General features: G+C 48.2%; 1 protein-coding gene across 1 annotated transcript in view; it reads left to right on the plus strand.

The window, feature by feature from the left end:
- The window catches only part of LOC124279302 (nesprin-1-like), a 93,139-nt gene that overhangs the window by 50,189 nt on the left and 23,134 nt on the right, over positions 1-19,816 (plus strand). Inside the window, 30 exon segments of the mRNA XM_046715114.1 lie at positions 13-333; positions 528-689; positions 910-1,086; positions 1,267-1,584; positions 1,724-2,214; positions 2,486-2,644; positions 3,049-3,172; positions 3,287-3,451; positions 4,375-4,701; positions 5,025-5,165; positions 5,604-5,768; positions 6,276-6,599; positions 6,940-7,086; positions 7,212-7,376; positions 7,591-7,819; positions 7,821-7,897; positions 8,302-8,619; positions 9,009-9,332; positions 9,458-9,775; positions 11,483-11,809; positions 12,908-13,060; positions 13,395-13,559; positions 13,972-14,295; positions 14,657-14,719; positions 17,621-17,773; positions 17,969-17,986; positions 17,988-18,134; positions 18,248-18,574; positions 18,802-18,954; positions 19,060-19,224. Of these exon segments, the coding sequence (XP_046571070.1) occupies positions 13-333; positions 528-689; positions 910-1,086; positions 1,267-1,584; positions 1,724-2,214; positions 2,486-2,644; positions 3,049-3,172; positions 3,287-3,451; positions 4,375-4,701; positions 5,025-5,165; positions 5,604-5,768; positions 6,276-6,599; positions 6,940-7,086; positions 7,212-7,376; positions 7,591-7,819; positions 7,821-7,897; positions 8,302-8,619; positions 9,009-9,332; positions 9,458-9,775; positions 11,483-11,809; positions 12,908-13,060; positions 13,395-13,559; positions 13,972-14,295; positions 14,657-14,719; positions 17,621-17,773; positions 17,969-17,986; positions 17,988-18,134; positions 18,248-18,574; positions 18,802-18,954; positions 19,060-19,224 (6,447 nt within the window).

The raw sequence follows: 19,816 nt of genomic DNA on the forward strand, positions 1-19,816 counted from the left end.
TCATTGTTCCAGGATATTCGAGATGACATGTACGCAAACAATCCTGAGTATGAACAACTGCGTGAGCTAGGTCGGCAGATCATGCAGTCTGACCCCAGCAAAGCCTCAGCCCTTCAGACCCAGCTGAGTGAGGTGAACCAGGTGTGGGAGGGCGTCCAGGCCGCCATTGCTGACAAACACCAGTACCTCAACTCTGTGGGCAATCTGTGGCAGCAGTACAACGAGGCCAAGACAGGTGTGGTCCGAGTGTTGGATGATGTCGATCCACTTGTCAATCAACAGATCGCTTTCTCCAACCCAGCAGATGTAAAGAAGAGTCTTGACCAGCACAAGGTACAGTCAGCTAGAATCTATAAACAACTACATAGGGGACTGTGATGATATTGACTGTTTCACAGTTACATGTGGTACTCAGTAATATTTTCTTTGTATGCCAACAAACAGTACCATTGAATTATACTTGCAAAACAAGCAAATATATTTATTTATCTGTTATTCATGGTAACTTAGGTTGTCCTGTGTTACAGAATGCCGAGTTTGAGCTGCACGCCAACCAGACCCAGCTGGACCACATGAACACAAAGGGGTTGCAGCTCCTCGAGGAGCTGGCCAAGGTCCCTGGCTTCCAGTGTGAGCCTGTTGAGGCCGATCTGGATGAGGTCAACCATAAGTGGGAGATGGCCAACAAGGTGGGTTGCGGGAAACTAGTTACATGCCTTTCATTATATGTTTTACCATGGAGTACAGCAAAAACAAGGAAGGTAACTGTAATCTACTCCATAAAGTTGTATTCAAGTGAGAAGTTACTGACTTATATATATGTCCCAATATTTTTTACACAGATGCAGAATCATTAAAGTTTTGTTAATAAAACATGCAATCATCATGGCATTCCTCCTTGTGTATCAGACCATCATTGATGATCACCGAGAGAACCTGGAGGCCCAGCTGGTGTGCTGGGATCAGCTTCAGTCCGGCAAGGATGAGGTGGCAGCTTGGGTCAACTCAATGGGAAACAAGCTGGATGACAGTCTCAAAAACTTTGATGATGCCGTCAGCGTTGAGAGCAGGCTATTGAAGTTCAAGGTATGTTGTTACATCGTGATACACTATTAGCCCAATTATTAGACATGGACAAGTCTACCTTAATACTGAAACATGGAGGAAATTAAGATGACATTCCTGACCTTAAACTATATCTGGAAAGTTAATGCTGCAATAATCTCCCTCACTCACTTGCCTATCCCACTTGTCATCCCTCTGCAGGAAGAAGCTCCCTACTTCCAAGAGGTCCTCAAGGAGGTCAGCCAGAAGATGAATGATCTTCGTGAGTTGAATGGAGGTCATGACCTTCCGGCCATGGAGCAGGAGATGCGGGATATCGCGGCAAAGTTCGAACATGCATCTGAAACAGCCGGTCAGTTGGAGTCTGTCATGTCCAATTTCTCTGATGAGCAAAAGCAGCTACAGGAAGAGATTGATGCTGAAACTGCGTGGATGAACAAGATGAAGGAGAGGCTCGCCAAATGTGATGACGTGACTGGCAGTGATGATGACATCATTGCCAGATTCATGGAATCAAAGGTAAGCAATGATTCACTTACTGATTCATAGAGGAAGGTGGAATTACAGCTGGAGTATCTTTAGTCATTGATTACAGAGACAGCAGTAATATTCTCTATTAATTTTGGTAACTTCCATTCGAATGCATGTTTGGTTTCAGGAACTGCAAGAGGAATTTGCACAGCACAAACAGAGAATGGCTGATATACAAGCCAAGACACGGTCACTTCAAGCCAAATACCCATCCTCAGAAATGTCGAACCTAGCCAAGGATGCCAACGTAATGTCCAAGAAGTTTGATGCTTTGGCGGGCCGAGCTGAGCGGATCGAGGACTCTCTCCAAGGGACTTTGGAACAACACTGCCAGGAGGCCCAGCAGCAACAGGCACGGTGGCTCAACCAGGCCAAGGAGAAGGTTTCATGGTGTGACGACATCGGAGGAGACCGCTACAGCGTGGAGGCAAAACTCTCCACCATCAAGGACCTGATGACTGGACTGGAGGAAGGGGAGGAGAAGAGGGCCGCTGCAGCGGCACAGCTGGAGAAGATCAAGGCTGTCCTTCCCAAGTCCAAACAGAAGGAGCTGGAGGCCCAGCAGAAGGCTGTCGACAGAGAGTGGAACACCCTGGCAGGACAGATTGGGCAGACTCAGTAAGTACCATGCTCTAATGTTGTGGGAACAGCAAGAACCTTTCTTTTCATCCTTAGATTGATTACAAAATACTGTTTCATGTTGACTGGTTGGAAATTAAGTTAAGATGACTGTTATTTATAATGATATGTTGTCAACAAAGGCACAATGCTCATTTCTCTGCAGCCCTTAATTTTAGATTATCTGTCAGACCTTTTCAGGCTTCTTTCAATTTGCACTGTTCTGGTCCTTAGATTATGCAGGGATGTTTAAAGTGAGTTGTCTGTTCAGGAATAAGCTGGAGACATCTATCGAGCAGTGGACAGACCATGACAGCCGGTATGAGGAACTGAGCCAGTGGCTGAAGGATGCTGAGGCCCGGATGAGGAACGAATCATCATTGAGATCAGACCTGGATGGCAAACATGAACAGCAGCAAGTTCAAGGTCAGTGAAAGGTCAAGACGTAAACAAAGATAGAACCAGTTCATCTTGACCAGGGTTTGTCTTCACAGGGCTTTTTCTTCTTCTGTAATTAGACAAAACGTGGTGTTTAGTTGATGCTTTCCTCGCTGAGTTTATATCCTTGAAGTTAGATCTGTAATCTTTGCTTTAGATGGAATCTTTGTACCTTCTCCCCTTATTTCAACCGGTGGAAGACCACAACATCCGGTATATCTCAGTATATTTTTCATATGTAACCTGTGCAGTTATCAGTCACAATACAGCCAGGATGACTTACTAGTAGTTTGAAGATGGGGCCTTTAACTGAACCACTTGTAGTATAGTGTTGATAACTTGATTTATTTGGGTATTTTGTATGACAGGAACTGCAGGCAGAGATTGCAGCTAAAGGAGAGAGTTTGAGGAACTCCAGGATAATGCTGGTCAGATCTCCCGCTCCACTGGAGACAACCGCACAGCGTCCCATGCAGCACAACTGCTAAACAGGTTCCAGACTCTGGGAGAGTCTGTCAAGGTAAGTAATAGTTCTACAATACTTCTCTTGATCAGAGAATATCTACTAAACATAAACACAGTAAAAACACTGCAGCATAGATATGACATGTGGTCACTGACTGCTTGCTTCCAGGACCAGAGTGAGAAGAGTGACAGCAACATTGCCGACCATGAAACATTCTCTGAGAACATGAAGGATGTGATGGGATGGCTGGAACATGCACAGCAGCAGTTAGAGGACTGTGAGTCTGGGGTCGGAGATGAGGAGGCTCTGCAACTCAAACTGGCCAAACTACAGGTACAAACAGTTTCTTGCCACTGGAACTGGATACTGGATCCATCATGATATGATACCAGTATTGCTGTCTCATATGTATTGCAAAGTATCCTTAGCTTTTTACTGATCTGGAATAGCATCTGTTTCAACTCAGGAAATATTTCCTTATCAAATCGCAACACTTTGCCTGGTGTAACTGAGGTAATGGTATGATTTTACTGATCTACTTGATAAAACTTGATTAACGTTAGTCAGTTCTGGTGTTGGGCGGTGGGGTAGCCTATTGGTTAAAGTGTTCGCTCGTCACTCTGAAGACCCAGGTTCTAATCCCCACATGGGTACAATGTGTGAAGCCCATTTCTGGTGTCCCCTGCCATGATATTGCTGGAATATTGCTAAAAGCGATGTAAGGCTAACCTCACTCACTCACTGAAGTCACTGGTCCCATTCCCTGGTCCTTGCAACCATCCTAGGTCCCATCCCCTGGTCCTTGCACCCATCCTAGGTCCCATCTCTGGGTCCTTGCACCCATCCTAGGTCCCATCCCCTGGCCCTTGCACCCATCCTAGGTCCCATCCCTGGGTCCTTGCAACCATCCTAGGTCTCATCCCCTAGTCCTTGCACACATGCTAGGTCCCATCCCCTGGTCCTTGCACCCATCCTAGGTCCCATCCCCTGGCCCTTGCACCAATCCTAGGTCATATCCCCTGGCCCTTGCACCAATCCTAGGTCCCATCCCCTGGTCCTTGCACCAAGCCTAGGTCCCATTCCCTGGTCCTTGCACCCATCCTAGGTTCCATCCCTGGGTCCTTGCACCCATCCTAGGTCCCATACCTGGGTCCTTGCACCCATCCTAGGTCCCATCCCCTGGGCCCATACGCTTCCTCAGTTCTGGTGATATGTTTACACCACGGTAGCAGTAAGAAAGTTGGTTTGGTCTTTAGGATCTTCTGGGCAACAAGGAGGATGGACTTGCCAGGTTTAATGCAGCACTGGAGCATGGGGAGAAGCTGTTCCCTAATACATCAAACCAGGGCCGTGAGAACATCCGGCGTGACCTGCGTGCCTTGAGGGACAAATGGGAGATGTTCCAGGACAAGTTAAACAACACACAACGCAACCTGGAGACCTCACGCATGCAGTGGTCCTCCTTTGATGAAAACTTTGATCAGCTCAACAAGTGGATCAGTGATACCGAGAGGCATGTCAGTGCTGAACCGGAGCTGAAGAACTCGCTACAAGAGAAGAAGGCTCTGCTGCAGCAGTACAAGGTGGGTGGAACATGTGGGACAGGGCAGGTAAAACAGGCCACAGAAGAACAGGCCACAGAATCTAGGAACTTCAGTGGACCCAATTGCTTTGTCTGTGTGAAAGTGGTCATCAATGGGTATAATTCTGAAATGTGACCCTTTTTACCTGTGGTCATCTGGTTCCACTGGCCATGATTTATTAAGTATTCCCATTTCGACAACCTGCACTGTTGTCTGTAGCATAGTGTAATGCCCAAAATGATGTGTTTCCTGTGTCACTTGTTTGAAACATTGTGATGGTAGACATGCAACTGACTTGGTTTTGTGTTCCCTTCTCCTGGTAGACACGACACCAGGACATCCTGTCTCACCAGACCATGGTGGACAGCATCACAGACAAGGGGAGAGCACTCGCCTCCAGTCAAGTACAGAACAGACTCACGCAGCTCAACCAGAAATACAGTCAGCTCCGCTCTCAAGCCCAGGTTAGTAGTCTCAGTGAGCAGCCTTCCGTCATAGATGCAACTCCTCCGTCATAGATGCAACTCTTCCGTCATAGATGCAACTCTTCCATGTAATGAGTGCTGATCCTTTCAGTGTTGATCTGTATACAAGTGACATATCAACTTTTGTATTGTCAAGTTGCCTTGATGTATATGTTGGATTTACACTGACTATAGTTCTGTGAGTATGCAGTTTCTTGAGGCATATATTGCGATGTTCTGGTGATCCGATGCACTGGGTAGGTGGGCCAGTGTCTGATAATCATGGGTCTGAGATTTGCCCTAATAACATGCTTGTCAACACAATTCCTGAGCTCACGAAGCACCTGTAACCCAATGGGGTTTCTGCCAACATAATGCTGCAGACATTCTTTGTTATCACAGTGTAAACACATCACTCACTCTCTCACTCTGTGACAGACTCAACTGCGGCAGTCGGAGGAGCATGTTGACCAACACCAGCTGTATCAGGACAATCACCAACAGTGCCGGGACTGGATGACCTCCTCCAAGGACAAGCTTGCTGTCTGCTCTGAGGTCAGCGGGGACAGACAAGCTCTACAGAACAGACTGGACAGAGTGAAGGTAAAGTGTACCGTCTGTCTGCTCTATTGCTGTTCTTGATCTTTCTACCATGAGTTCACTATGTGTTATGCAGTTGTAAATGGTTACAATACAACTCCCTATCACAGTTTGGGTACTCTATTTCTCTTCCTGACACCTGTGAAGATGCGGGTTAGAATTGATCTTCAGTAACCCATGCTAGTCATAAAAGGCCACTAACAGGATCAGGTGGTCAGGCTCTCTGACTTGGTTGACACATGTCATCATATCCCAATTCCGTAGACTGATGCTCATGCTGTTGATCACTGGATTGTCTGGTCCAGATTCGATTATTTACAGACTGCCACCATATAGCTGGAATATTACTGAGTGCGGCGTAAAACTGAGCTCACTCACACACTCTCTTCCTGACCTTGCAACCACCCACAAGTCTACTCTGTACTCTACGTTACCAAATGTTTACATGAAAAGACCGTGTAGGACATCTGGTACTCTGTTCTTCATTCTACGGTATGCTGCCATCCACAGGACCTACAGTCCAGTCTGAGTGAGGGCAAGTCCAAGCTACACAGCACACACCAGCATGGTGAGAAGACCTTGCCGCAGACCGGTGCCCAAGGTCAGAGGAACATCCAGCGTGAGATGGAGACACTGGACCAGGACTGGCAAGGGTTGGAGGGCAAGATGGCTGATATACAGCAAGGTCTGGTCCAGGCACTTGAAGCTCTGAAGAACTATGACGGGTCATGTGAGGAACTCGGACATTGGCTTCGGGATGCCGACATCAAGATCAAGGACACAGATTTGAAGTCAACATTAGAAGAAAAACAGAGACATGTTGATGATCTGAAGGTATATAGTAATGTTGTCAGCTGAAAGTATACAGTCATACAGTCAACTTTGCAAACGTCCTAAGTCTTCGGAGAGTTCTAATATAAATTGGACATAATCTTGTCTTCTCCCCCAGTTCTGTAACTTTGTTAATGATGATGGTGGGGCGTTCTTGTTTCATGTTCATAATTTTGTTTATTGTGTTTTAGTTCTGTTTGTCCCAGCTTATCATTTACAGAAAACTAGTGCATATCTTTGTTAGGCAGTACAATGGGAGATTGAATTCAAGTATCACATACTGTTACTTTTTGTTATTTGTGAGTCTTGAATCATAACACTCACACCTGACTGTCTTTGTCAGGCTCTACAACGGGAGATCGAGGACAAGCAGGTCGAGTTTGTCAATCTACAGTCCATGGCCTCTCAAGTCCAGGGAGCTGATGCCCGACAAATCGGCTACAGCACCCAACTGGCCTCCAAGTCCGAGACTCTGAAGGCTGGCATCAAGGTAGGAGGCCATCTGTGTCCAATAGTTTAACCCGATGTTACACATACATTTCTTTTTGTAAGAACTATGACGATGGTTTGAGGCAGGTCATTTAAGCTGATTGTGTCACTTGTCTGCCTGTCCAGGATGCAATCCACAAGGGGCAGGACAGCGTGGATGAGCAGCAGTCATACGAGAACAACCTGGCACAGTGTGAGGACTGGATGTCCACGCTGAGGAGGAGGCTGGAGGTGTGCGGTGACCTGGCCGGCGACAGACATGATGTGGAGGACAGGCTGACCAAACTGCAGGTTAGTTATCTAGTTTATTTGTTCTCATGTTGACAGTAGTAGTCATGCAGATGGTTGTTGTAATGTTTATTATAGTTGTAACTCTGAATCAATTCGTGTCTTTTCTAAGTGAGTTATTCATGGTGATATTTCTGTGATGAATACAACATTATCTGAAGTGATACAGCCCTTTACACTTCCTCTCATTGTTCATGGTTGTCTTTTACTTGTACAGCAACTGGCTGCTGAGAAGGACAGTGGCCGCCACCGCATAATGCAGACCATAGATGCAGGGGAGAAACTGTATCCCACCACTGCTTCTGAAGGCAGAGAGGTGATCCGTCAGGACATCAGGAACCTGCGGGAGAATTGGGACTCGCTATGTGATGAGGTGGCAGCAACCCAGAGGAAGCTGGAGTGCAGTCTGCTGGAGTGGTCCGCATATGATGACAACTTTGAGCAGCAAGGACACTGAGGTCAAGAGTAGTGAAGGAGGAGGAAGTGAAGGCCACACTGCTGGAGGCCCACTGCAGAACCACAAGGAGGCTCCACACATTGAGAGGAGTGGTGTTGGGGTGGGGATGAGATGAAGGCCACACTACATGGTCATTGGAGAGTAGTGGTGTTGGGGTTGGGATGTAGACCCATCTACAGAACCACAAGGTAGGAACTCCTGCAGGGATATTGGAGTGTTGGGGTGGATCTGCTGACCCAGCTACAAAACCTCAAGTCCCAGCACCCTAATTGGTGTAGTGTGGGATGTTGCATTATGACCATTAGATATCTGTACTATCAAAACTATGGTGACTGCCACTTCCGAAAGGCCCATAAATTAAGAACTCAAGGTACTGAGGATAGCCAAGAGGTACTTAAATGAAGGAAATAAAGTAAGATGTTGTAAAAAGTGATTAAGGGTTTCAGTACAGAGGCCTTCTTCCTTGTGCAGGTTCTTCACCAAGACATCCTGTCCCGTCAACACATCATGTCCAACCTCACGGAGAAAGCTCACAGTCTCACGCAGTCCTCACCCTCAGCCAAGGTCAATAAGTTTGTGGGTGAGCTACAGAAGAAGTATGCTGGGCTGTGTGACAAGTCCCGGGGGGTGCTTGGGAGCCTGGAGGAAGGAGTCAAGTACCATCAGCAATACCAGGATGCCTACCACGATCTTCAGGACTGGCTCAACCTCTCCCGAGAGAAGCTGGACTCCTGTGCTGACCGCTCCGGGGACAGACTGTCCTTGCAGAGCAAACGGGAGAGACTGAAGGTGGGACTTGCTATATACTGGTCGCTGTTAATTTCTGTTTTCTGTAAGGATGAGGCATTTTCATCTTTCCCAGTTGAGATGAACATGCCTGCCTGGCCTTGTATTGGTTTTTGAGTGTTTTTTTCTGGATGAATTTCGAGGAAAATGGAGATACAACTGTTGCGAGGAAAGAATGGAAATACTGCGGTGTTGCTGAAAGATTGCTGCTGCTTGGTGGTGTTGCTGAAAGATTGCTGCTGCGGTGTTGCTGAAAGATTGCTGCTGCGGTGTTGCTGAAAGATTGCTGCTGCTGCGGTGTTGCTGAAAGATTGCTGCTGCGGTGTTGCTGAAAGATTGCTGCTGCGGTGTTGAGCAATAGTTAATTCAATCACTCACTTTACTATTGTCAGGAGTTCGAAGCCAGTGTTCCAGATGGAGAGAGGAAGTTGAACAAGACCAGAGAGCTCTGTGAGATGACGGCTAAGCACACCTCTCCTCAAGGCTGTGATGTCTTGCGGCGGGAGATCGAGCACCTGCAACGTGAGTGGGACGACTATGTGAGTCTGATGAGGCAGGTGGGCTCCTCTCTGGACCAGGCCATGGTGCAGTGGGGAGACTTCGAGACCAAGTTCCAGTCATGTGCCGACTGGCTGAAGCAGATGGAACAGGCCGTCAAGAACCACGAACTCAAGTCCACGCTCAATGAGAAGCTGATGCAGGTGGACAAGTTCAAGGTAAGTGATAAACCAGTCGAACTTGTTTATGTTGGGTGTGACTATGATTAAGGTATGGACAATGATTTAAACATTCTGTGCTGTCAGTTTCTGTTGAAAACAAACCACTGTTTTGTCTGTGTCAGAAACAACGTGAAGAGATCCAGTCTCATCAGTCAGAAATTGACAGATTCACTGATGAGGCTCAGAACCTAATGCACACAAGTTCAGATGTGAGGCTGAGCACCCAGGTATCACAGTTGACAAATCGCTATCATGGGCTGCTCTCACTCATCAAAGACCTCATCAACAAATGGGAGAAGTATGTTCATGAACACCAAACCTATGACAGTCGCCTCACAGAGCTGCGGCAGTGGCTCAACATGGCCAACCAGAGACTGTCTGGATGTCAGCAGCCTGTAGGAGACCAGGAGACCATGGAAGAGAAGAGAGCTGTGATACAGGTGAGTGGGGCTTGGAGATGGAGATGTGAGTCTGGTGGGTGGATGGGGCGGCGAGGGGTGGGGCAGGCGAGTCTGGTGGGTGGAAGGGCAGGCGAGTCTGGTGCTCAGTTGGAGTGGCAAGTCTGGTGGGCAGATGGGGTGGTGAGTCAGTTGGGGTGATGGATGGATGAAGTTGTGAGTCTGGTGGATGGATGGGGTGGCGAGTCTGGTGGATGGATGGGGTGGCGAGTCTGGTGGGTGGATAGGGTGGCCGAGTCTGGTGGGCATGGAGTGCTTAGTCTGGTGGATGGATGGGATGGTGAGTCTGGTGGATGGATGGATGAAGAAGTGAGTCTGGTGGGTGGATGGGATGGCGAGTCTGGTGGGTGGATGGGGTGGCGAGAGTCTGGTGGGTGGATGGAGTGGTGAGTCTGATGGATGGCGGGATGGTGAGTCTGGTGATGGATAAAGTTGTGAGTCTGGTGGGTGGATGGGTGATGGATGGGATGGCGAAGTCTGTGGGTGGATGGGGTGGTGAGTCTGGTGGGTGGATGGGATGGTGAGTCTGGTGGGTGGATGGGATGGTGAGTCTGGTGGATGGATGGGGTGGTGAGTCTTGTGGGTGGATGGGATGGAGTCTGGTGGGTGGATGGGATGAGTCTGGTGGGTGAATGGGATGGCATGGTCAGCTGGGGGGATGGATGGGATGGTGAGTCTGGTGGATGGATGGGGTGGCGAAGTCTGGTGGGCAGATTGGGTGGTGAGTCTGGTGGGCAGATGGGGTGGCGAAGTCTGGTGGGTGAATGGGGATGGCGAAGTCATTTGGGGTGATGGGTGGATGAAAGTCTGGTGTGGATGGATGGGGTGTGAGAGTCTTGTGGGTGGATGGGGTGGTGAGTCTGGTGGGTGGATGGGGTGAAGTCTGGTGGGCAGATGGGGTGAAGTCTGGTGGGGAGATGTGGGTGGGGTGGAGATGGGAGTCTGGTGGAGGCTGATGGGGTGGGGTGGCTTGAAGTCTGGTGGGTGGATGGGGTGGCTTGAGTCTGGTGGGTGGATGGGATGGCGAAGTCTGGTGGGCAGATGGATTGTGAGTCTGGTGGGCAGATGGGGTGAGTGAGAGTCTGGGGTGGGTAGTCTGGTGGGCTAGTTATGGGGGGTGCAATAGGTGGATGAAGGGGTTGTGAGTCTGGTGGGTGGATGGGGTGGTGAGTCTGGTGGGTGGATGGGGTGGCCGAGTCTGGTGGGCAGATGGGGTGGCGAAGTCTAGTGGGTGGATGGGGTGGCGAGTCCGGCCGGCGGATGGGGTGGCGGGGCAAGTCTGGTGGGTGGATGGGATGGCGAGTCTGGTGGATGGATGGGGTGGCGAGTCTGGTAGGTGGATGGTGTGATGAGTCAGACATGTGGGAGATGCAGTGGTGAGCTAGGTGTTTGTGAGGTGGGGGAGGATGTGTGTGTCAGATGGGTGTATGAGAGTAGTTGGAGAGAGGATAATGTAGGTTGGGTAGGGAGGTCTGTGGATGAGGTTGGGAGATAGATGACGATGATGTAGGTTGGGTAGGGAGGTCTGTGGATGGGGTTGGGAGATAGATGACCATGAAGACTTGGGATCGGTAGGCAATTGAAGTTTAGTTAGTGTGAGTGAGAAGAAAGGGGCATGTGAGTTAGTTTGGTAGGAATTGAATGTATTTGAGGCATGTAACTAACACTTTGTTTTGTTGTTTGTTTCAGATCCTGTTCTCTGAGAAGGAGCATGGCCTACAGAAGCTGAACCTAGCCATCGAAGCTGGTGAAAAGTTGTTCCCTGATACTGCATCACAAGGGCGAGACAAGGTGCGGCAAGACTTGAGGACTGCCAAGGAGGATTGGGAGAAACTCTTCAGTGGTTTGAATGATGCTCAGCGTAAGGTGGACACCTTCCTGATGCAGTGGTCATCATATGCTGATGGCCAGGAGCAGCTGATGCGCTGGTTGATGGAGACAGAGGCGTCGCTGAGGGCAGACATGGATGTGAAGAACACCCTGCAGGAGAAGAGACTGCAGCTACAGAACCACAGGGTGAGTACATACATTGGGAGGAAGGCCCGGATTGTGAAGTGTGCTGTGTCCAGGGCCCACATTGTGAGATGTGCTGTGTACAGGGCCCACATTGTGAGATGTGCTGTGTACACGGCCCGGACTGTGAGATGTGCTGTGTACAGGGCCCACAGATGTGCTGTGTGAGATGTGCTGTGTACAGGGCCCACATTGTGAGATGTGCTGTGTACAGGGCCCACATTGTGAGATGTGCCCACATTGTGAGATGTGCCAGGGCCCACATTGTGAGATGCTGTGTACAGGGCCCACATTGTGAGATGTGCTGTGTACAGGGCCCACATTGTGAGATGTGCATTGTGAGATGTGCTGTGTACAGGCCCACATTGTGAGATGTGCTGTGTACAGGGCCCACATTGTGAGATGTGCTGTGTACAGGGCCCACATTGTGAGATGTGCTGTGTACAGGGCCCACATTGTGAGATGTGCTGTGTACAGGGCCCACATTTGTGAGCCCACATGAGATGTGTGCTGTGTACAGGGCCCACATTGTGAGATGTGCCCACATTGTGAGATGTGCTGTGTACAGGGCCCACATTGTGAGATGTGCTGTGTGCGGTCCACAGGGCCCACATTGTGAGATGTGCTGTGTACAAGGCCCACATTGTGAGATGTGCTGTGTACAGGGCCCACATTGTGAGATGTGCTGTGTACAGGGCCCACATTTGTGAGATGCTGTGTCCAGGGCCCACATTGTACAGGGCCCACATTGTGAGATGTGCTGTGTACAGGGCCCACATTGTGAGATGTGCTGTGTACAGGGCCCACATTGTGAGATGTGCTGTGTCCAGGGCCCACATTGTGAGATGTGCTGTGTCCAGGGCCCACATTGTGAGATGTGCTGTGTCCAGGGCCCACATTGTGAGATGTGCTGTGTCCAGGGCCCACATTGTGAGATGTGCTGTGTACAAGGCCCACATTGAGAGATGTGCTGTGTACACGGCCCGGATTGTGATGTGCTGTGTGTTTAAGGCCTAGATTATAATGTGCTGTGTGTTCAAGGCCTAGATTGTAATGTGCTGTGTGTTCAAGGCCTAGATTGTAACGTGCTGTGTTTTTCAGTCATTGCTGCAAGACATCACTTCCCACCAGCGTCTTGTGGACTCAGTTGTGGAGAAGGCCCAGGGTGTCCTCCACAGCACATCTAACTCAGATGTCGCCACCTTCATCACCACCATCACCTCTAGATACGAGAAACTGGCTACAGATGCAAAGGTCAGTTACATAGTGCCTGATTGACTTTGATAATGAAGTTCTTATCCAGTTCTTAGTCAGTTTGATTTAAAACACTTAGGAGGCAGACATCATTCTCAGTAGAAGGTTCATTGTCAGTCCTATATATTGTCTGCGTAGTTGTCACAACATGTATGTCTTTAAATGTAAAACTTGGCACTTAGCTGGCAGGAAGTTGAAGGTTCAGAGAGAATATTCAATTCTAGCTACCAGTACTTCGGTATTTTGCCTGTGATTGTGGACAGTCTTTAAATGTGCCTCTGTCAGACTTGATGATGTCAGTCTGCCCATGTTCATGTTTCTCCTGTGACTCCAGATGCTGATCGGCAAGTCGGAGCAGAACGTCGTGCACCACCAGAACTACCATGACTCCCTGCAGTCTGTGCTGGACTGGCTGACTCAGGCTAAGGACAAGCAGAGCATCTGTGCCGACACTTCCGGGGACCGCCTCACCATCCAGACCAAGCTGGACCGGCTGCATGTCAGTACACTCCATATGCTTGTCCAGGTGTTAGTGGGCCTGAAGCAACCTAGTATTTACCTGTAATATAGAAAACATGGTTGTGAACTCTTCCTTTCTTTCCTCAATACAAATAAGACTGACATCAAACTATGGTAATGTGGTGTATGTGTGACAATGTCTACAAGAACATGGGCCCAGTACATCATGCTAACTGACTTCTCTATGGAAAAACATTTGACGTGTCAAGTTTATAAATAAGTAATCAGGTTTGAATTACATGTGACTGAAAAGTGTTAATCCTGAAACAAATTGATTGTGAAACAAATTGTCTGCAATGGTGAGATTATAATCTGTTCACGGTCATCTTTATACTCTTGGCATGAACTAAAGTAACCAGTAGCATTTTTCATATTCCTAATTTCTTATACAGGAGCTGGTGACAACAGTACCAGATGGGGTGACAAAGGTCAAGGAGTGCGAGCAGAATGCCGAGTTGACAATGGACACAACTGCCATGAAGGGTCGTCAGACAATCCAGCAGGAGCTGGATGTCCTGCGACTCGACTGGGGGGACTATACTTCCAAGCTGTCCTCTCTCAAAGAGAATCTGGAGAGAGCCCTCCACTACTGGGTCATCTATGAGGAGAAATATGACAAGGTCACGTCCTGGGTCAAGGACATGGAGAAGCAGGTCAAGGAAGTGCCGCTGAGATCCACAATCGAAGAGAAACAGGAGCAACACTCTGTCTGCCAGGTATGCTGGGTTACGTCACAGGAAGTGACATCATGGAGGGGGCAGATGTGTCTGCTTTTCTTTAATCTAAGTTTGATTCTCGTTTTATGTACGCATTATTATTGTTTGACAATTGGCTGTGACCATTAGCTTATTTGTTTCAGCTTAAATTTCATTGCCAAAGTCAAGTACTTGACATATTGAGAGATTCTTGAAAATATTTTATAGTTTGCCTTAATGTTGTATTTTCATTTGGAATGCTCACCAAGTCTGTAAAGTGTGGAGATATCAGTACTAGACGTCTGTATGTTGATGCCATACACTGGCTGTTGGGGTTGGTGTAGGTGTTGATGTTGCTGATTGTTGTTGTTGCCACCACCAGGACATGATGGAGACAATCTCCCATGAGGTTGATGTAGTCGCAGCAGCCGACCAGCGGGACATTGTAAGCCAGGCTCCCTTTGACATAGTCCAGCTTGGCATGTGGGATGGGAAATGTCACAAACACCTCATTTGCTCATTCTGCTTCTTGTCGCTGTTGTCTCTATTGCCAGCTGGCATGCTCAAGGGCTATAACTGGAAAGCTGTGCTTATGTACTCAATTATGAATTATCATTTGAAAAATCATATTCTCAGTGGAATGGTTAAACTGTTGTTGTCTTTGGGAATGTTTCATGGCAGACTAGCAGCACAGCTTTTGATTGATAACCCTTGATATAATTAGTATGACTCACTTGACCAATGACTTCCATGTCCCTAAGTCCCTTTGACTCTGGTTCCAATGTCACTGTTCTCACATTTAATCTGACTACCAATCACCAGTCCACCAGTCTTAGTACCATCCCAACACTTAGTCCCATCCTTCAGCTCCCTCGCCCATATTCCATCCCATCCTTCAGCTCCCTCGCCCATATTCCGTCCCATCCTTCAGCTCCCTCGCCCATATTCCATCCCATCCTTCAGCTCCCTCGCCCATATTCCGTCCCATCCTTCAGCTCCCTCGTCCATATTCCGTCCCATCCTTCAGCTCCCTCGCCCATATTCCGTCCCATCCTTCAGCTCCCTCGCCCATATTCCATCCCATCCTTCAGCTCCCCTCAGCCCCTTCTCCATCCTTCAGCTCCCTCGCCCATATTCCATCCCATCCTTCAGCTCCCTTTGCCCATATATTCCATATTCTCCCATCCTTCAGCTCCCTCGCCCATATTTCCCATCCTTCAGCTCCTCCTTCATTCTTGTCCCATCCTTCAGCTCCTCGCCCCATATTCCATCCCATCCTTCAGCTCCTCAGCCCATATTCCATCCCATCCTTCAGCTCCTCGCCCATATTCCATCCCATCCTTCAGCTCCCATATTCCCATCCCATATTCCTATATTCCGTCCTCCCCATCCTTCAGCTCCCTCAGCCATATTCCATCCCATCCTTCAGCTCCCTCGCCCATATTCCATCCCATCCTTCAGCTCCCTCGCCCATATTCCATCCCATCCTTCAGCTCCCTCGCCCATATTCCGTCCCATTCTCATGTACCTATACCCATCCTCTGCAACCCATATCAGTCTCCAAGTGCCATCCTCTAGTCACTGGGGCAGTGGGGTAGCCCAGTGGCTAAAGCATTCGCTCGCTATGCAGAAGACCCAGGTTCGATTCCCAACATAGGTGCAATGTGTGAAGCCCATTTCTGGTGTCCCCCACTGTGATATTGCTGGAAGATTGCTTAAAGCAGCATAAAACTCACTCACTCAAACCACTGGTCCCCATACTCATCCTCATTGCCAGACCATTGGTCCTCGCACCTGTCTGTACTCCCCTTTCCTTCTAGGTCCCCATCATTTGGTCCTCGCACCTGCCTGTACTCCCCTTTCCTTCTAGGGTTCCCCATCATTTGGTCCTCATTTTGTCAAGCACCTGTGACCTCCTTCTGTATCTCCCCTTTCCTTCTAGGTCCCCTGTCCTCGCACCTGCCTGTACTCCCTTTCCCCTAGGTCCCCATCATTTGGTCCTCTGTACTCCCCTTTCCTTCACCTGCCTGTACTCCCCTTTCCTTCTAGGTCCCCATCATTTGGTCCTCACACCTGCCTGTACTCCCCTTTCCTTCTAGGTCCCCATCATTTGGTCCTCACACCTGCCTGTACTCCCCTTTCCTTCTAGGTCCCCATCATTTGGTCCTCACACCTGCCTGTACTCCCCTTTCCTTCTAGGTCCCCATCATTTGGTCCTCACACCTGTACACCTGTCCTCACACCTGCCTGTACTCCCCTTTCCTTCTAGGTCCCCATCATTTGGTCCTCACACCTGCCTGTACTCCCCTTTCCTTCTAGGTCCCCATCATTTGGTCCTCACCTGCCTGTACCTGTCCCCATCATTTGGTCCTCACACCTGCCTGTCCTTCACTTTCCTTCTAGGTCCCCATCATTTGGTTCCAACAACCCAAGGAGTCAAGGCTGTGGGTTTCAGTATGCATGGCTATCAGCACCAGATTGGCAGTGCTGGATGCTTTATCAAGTTACTCTATATTTGTGCATGATTACAAGGTTGTTTATGATGCAGATGGTTCTCATCTTCTAAAGCATGGATGGAGAGGCTTGAGTTATTCATACATGGCTCATAACAAATTTTACTTCATTCTTCTGTCCTCCGGAACAGACACTGCTTTATCTCATGCTAACGTCTGCTGCGGCTGCTCTGTTTGTCATCTGTCATGTGCTAGCCGTAGTGTAGAAGCTGGTAGCCTCCTCTGGGGGACCAGGAGAGGAGTAGTCCTATGTCAAGGTGGCATGGAACAGTGTAGAGCAGTGGCATAACAAGTAATATATCAAGTCCGCATCAAAACTGTTTTACTAATCACCATCAACTAATCATCATAGCATCAGTATCATGTGTGAAGATTGAGCCATGTTTGTATACAGTTCATGGTCAGTAAATTCTGCTATCACTCACATGTGCTTATTTACAGTTCATAAGGACAACGAACGTTTCATTTTATCATCCTAAACATCAACCTTTCTGCTCTCAATCTCACAACTGTTCTCCATCATACACAGTGATCTCACAGGTGATATTTTGGCCACTGGAAGGACATTGCTGACTTCCTGTCCAACTGAAGCAGCTCACAGCATGAATTTGCATGTTCCATATTCCGGCCTCTTCGGGTTCATTTGTCTACCAATAGATAAAGCTTTACTCTTGAGAAATTTAAGTGTTTTCTGCCTTCATTTGTGTTGTTCATAAAAGTTGTATGACGTGACCTACATATTTCTAAAGGAGCGTTGACACCATCACATGTAACTTTATTGGATTATATTTATTGTCTGTTTATAATACTATCATTTTTTATGGCATTACCAGGAGCTAATGCAAGAGATCAGAGGTAAGCAGCGTGACATCGACAAGTTCTCAGATGACGCACAGACTCTTCAGCAGCTAACCGGGGAGACACGCGTCGGGAACTTTGTGTCGCAGCTGTCAAACAGATACCAGACTCTGCTCACAAACACAAAGGTAATGAAGGCTGCATGTCTGATATGTAGTGACACCTTATGCATGTTTCAGTTTGTAGTCATCAGTCGTCTATTAATCCTATGACAAGCCGACTGAGACTCAGTCATTAACTGCCTCGACATTAAAACAGATTCTGAAAGTAATTTTGGATGACTAAGCAAAGTATGAAGCCCTGGTATGCCTGCTTGTTTACAGGACCTGATCAAGAAGTCCGGGCCAGAATGTGGACGACCACAAACAGTTCCGGGACAAGTACACAGACTGTGCTCAGTGGCTTGCCAAAGCAAAGGCCAAGTTTGCCGAGTGTTCCGACTCGGGCGGGTCCCGAGCTGAGCTGGAGACAAGGCTTGAGAGAGCTCAGGTGAGGAATGGAGTCTTTGTATGGAAAGTGGAATGAATGATGTCTTTGTAGATGCAAGTATTGAAAATACATGCTGAATGCTGAATATGTTCTAAAGTTGTGTTTTGTTGTAGGACCTGTTGCGAGAGCGGGATGCTGGTTTTGGCAAGCTGAGTGCAGTGATCGAATGTGGTGAGAGGCTGTACCCCACGACTGCGCCGGACGGCAGAGAGAGCATCCGACAGGACCTGAGGCGACTCAAGATGGACTGGGAGTCTCTGTTTGATGACCTCTCTGCCGTTCAGCGCAAACTGGAGGTAGCCTTGGTGCAGTGGACGTCCTTTGATGACAGCTACAGCCAGGTGGGCAACTGGCTGCGCGAAATGGAGCTGCAGCTGGAGGGGCCTATTGTCTTCCGGGCCACGCTGGAGGAGAAGAAGTCACAGCTGCTCAACTACAAGGTGTGTTGGGGAACCTGGGGCTTTGGTGAATTTTCTTGATGTAGATGATTTCTTAAAGCAACATGTCTGGTCCATCTTCTGGCTTATATTCCTCCTATGCGGGTGGGTGTGTCGTCAGATATTGTCAAATTACTATAACATAGTTACTTCCCCATGTTACAGATTGACCTTCTTCGTGTTACAGGTATTTTCCCCTTGTTACACAGTCATCTCTGCTTGTGTTTCAGGCCCTCCACCAGGATGTGCTGTCCTACCAGCGTGTGATGGATAGCATCACAGACAAGGCGCAGTCTCTAGCACAGAGCAGCAGTGATCCCCAGCTGGCGGCATTCATCTCTCAGACCAGCACTCGCTACAAGAAACTCTGCACTGCCGCCAAGGTAATCAGACAGAAAATACTCCAAGACATGCCAAATGTTCCACCCTATGATCTCATGTTGGCATTGTTTATTTGAGCTGCTATGAGACTGTTGCCTTGGTTGCAGGAACGTGTGCAGCAGTACGACACCTTTGTGACTGACCACCAGCTGTACAACGACGCCTACAATGCCTGTGTGGAGTGGCTCAACAGTATCCGAGAGAAACTGTCCGTGTGCTCAGATGTGTCCGGGGATCGCCATGCCATCCAGAGCAGACTGGACAAGATACAGGTAGGTCCCACAGATACCAGGGGGGAAATACCATTGAAAGATCTCATAGATTTGGAAAGATGACATAGATGTTGGAAGATGTAGAAAATGTTGGAAGATGTAGAAAATGTTAGAAGATGTTGAAAGATGTAGTACATAAGTGAAATATATTTATTACTATGTTTGAAGAGAGGAATTATTGTCAACATGAAATAGTTGTTACTTTACAAACAAATATGTTTTGTTTCTTATGCTACTGAGAGAGATGAAAGCTGCGTATGTCTATTTTGTTGATAGCCTTCATCGGGACACTTAGGGCTATACTGGGAGATGCCAGTAAGACTATTTGTTGCCTCAGACACACTGTCCTCATTATTACTTTTGAGCTGCTGAATTAAACATTAACTGGTGCTGACCAACTGCTTCCATCTGGGTGTTAATCTTGTACTTTGTGTTGATGTTTGCGTGTGACTTGTTGGCAGTTTGACTAATCTATCCCATGATTCCTCTCTCTCCCGACAGAGACGATGTGTAAGTGGTTAACTGCGTGGTTTTCTCTCTAGTTTCTTGGCTAGGCAGCATCTTATCGCCACCCATCATCTCATTGTACCCC

The sequence above is a fragment of the Haliotis rubra genome, unplaced genomic scaffold, assembly GCF_003918875.1.
Source record: "Haliotis rubra isolate DU_JTF1 unplaced genomic scaffold, ASM391887v1 Scf25, whole genome shotgun sequence".
Taxonomy (NCBI): domain Eukaryota; kingdom Metazoa; phylum Mollusca; class Gastropoda; order Lepetellida; family Haliotidae; genus Haliotis; species Haliotis rubra.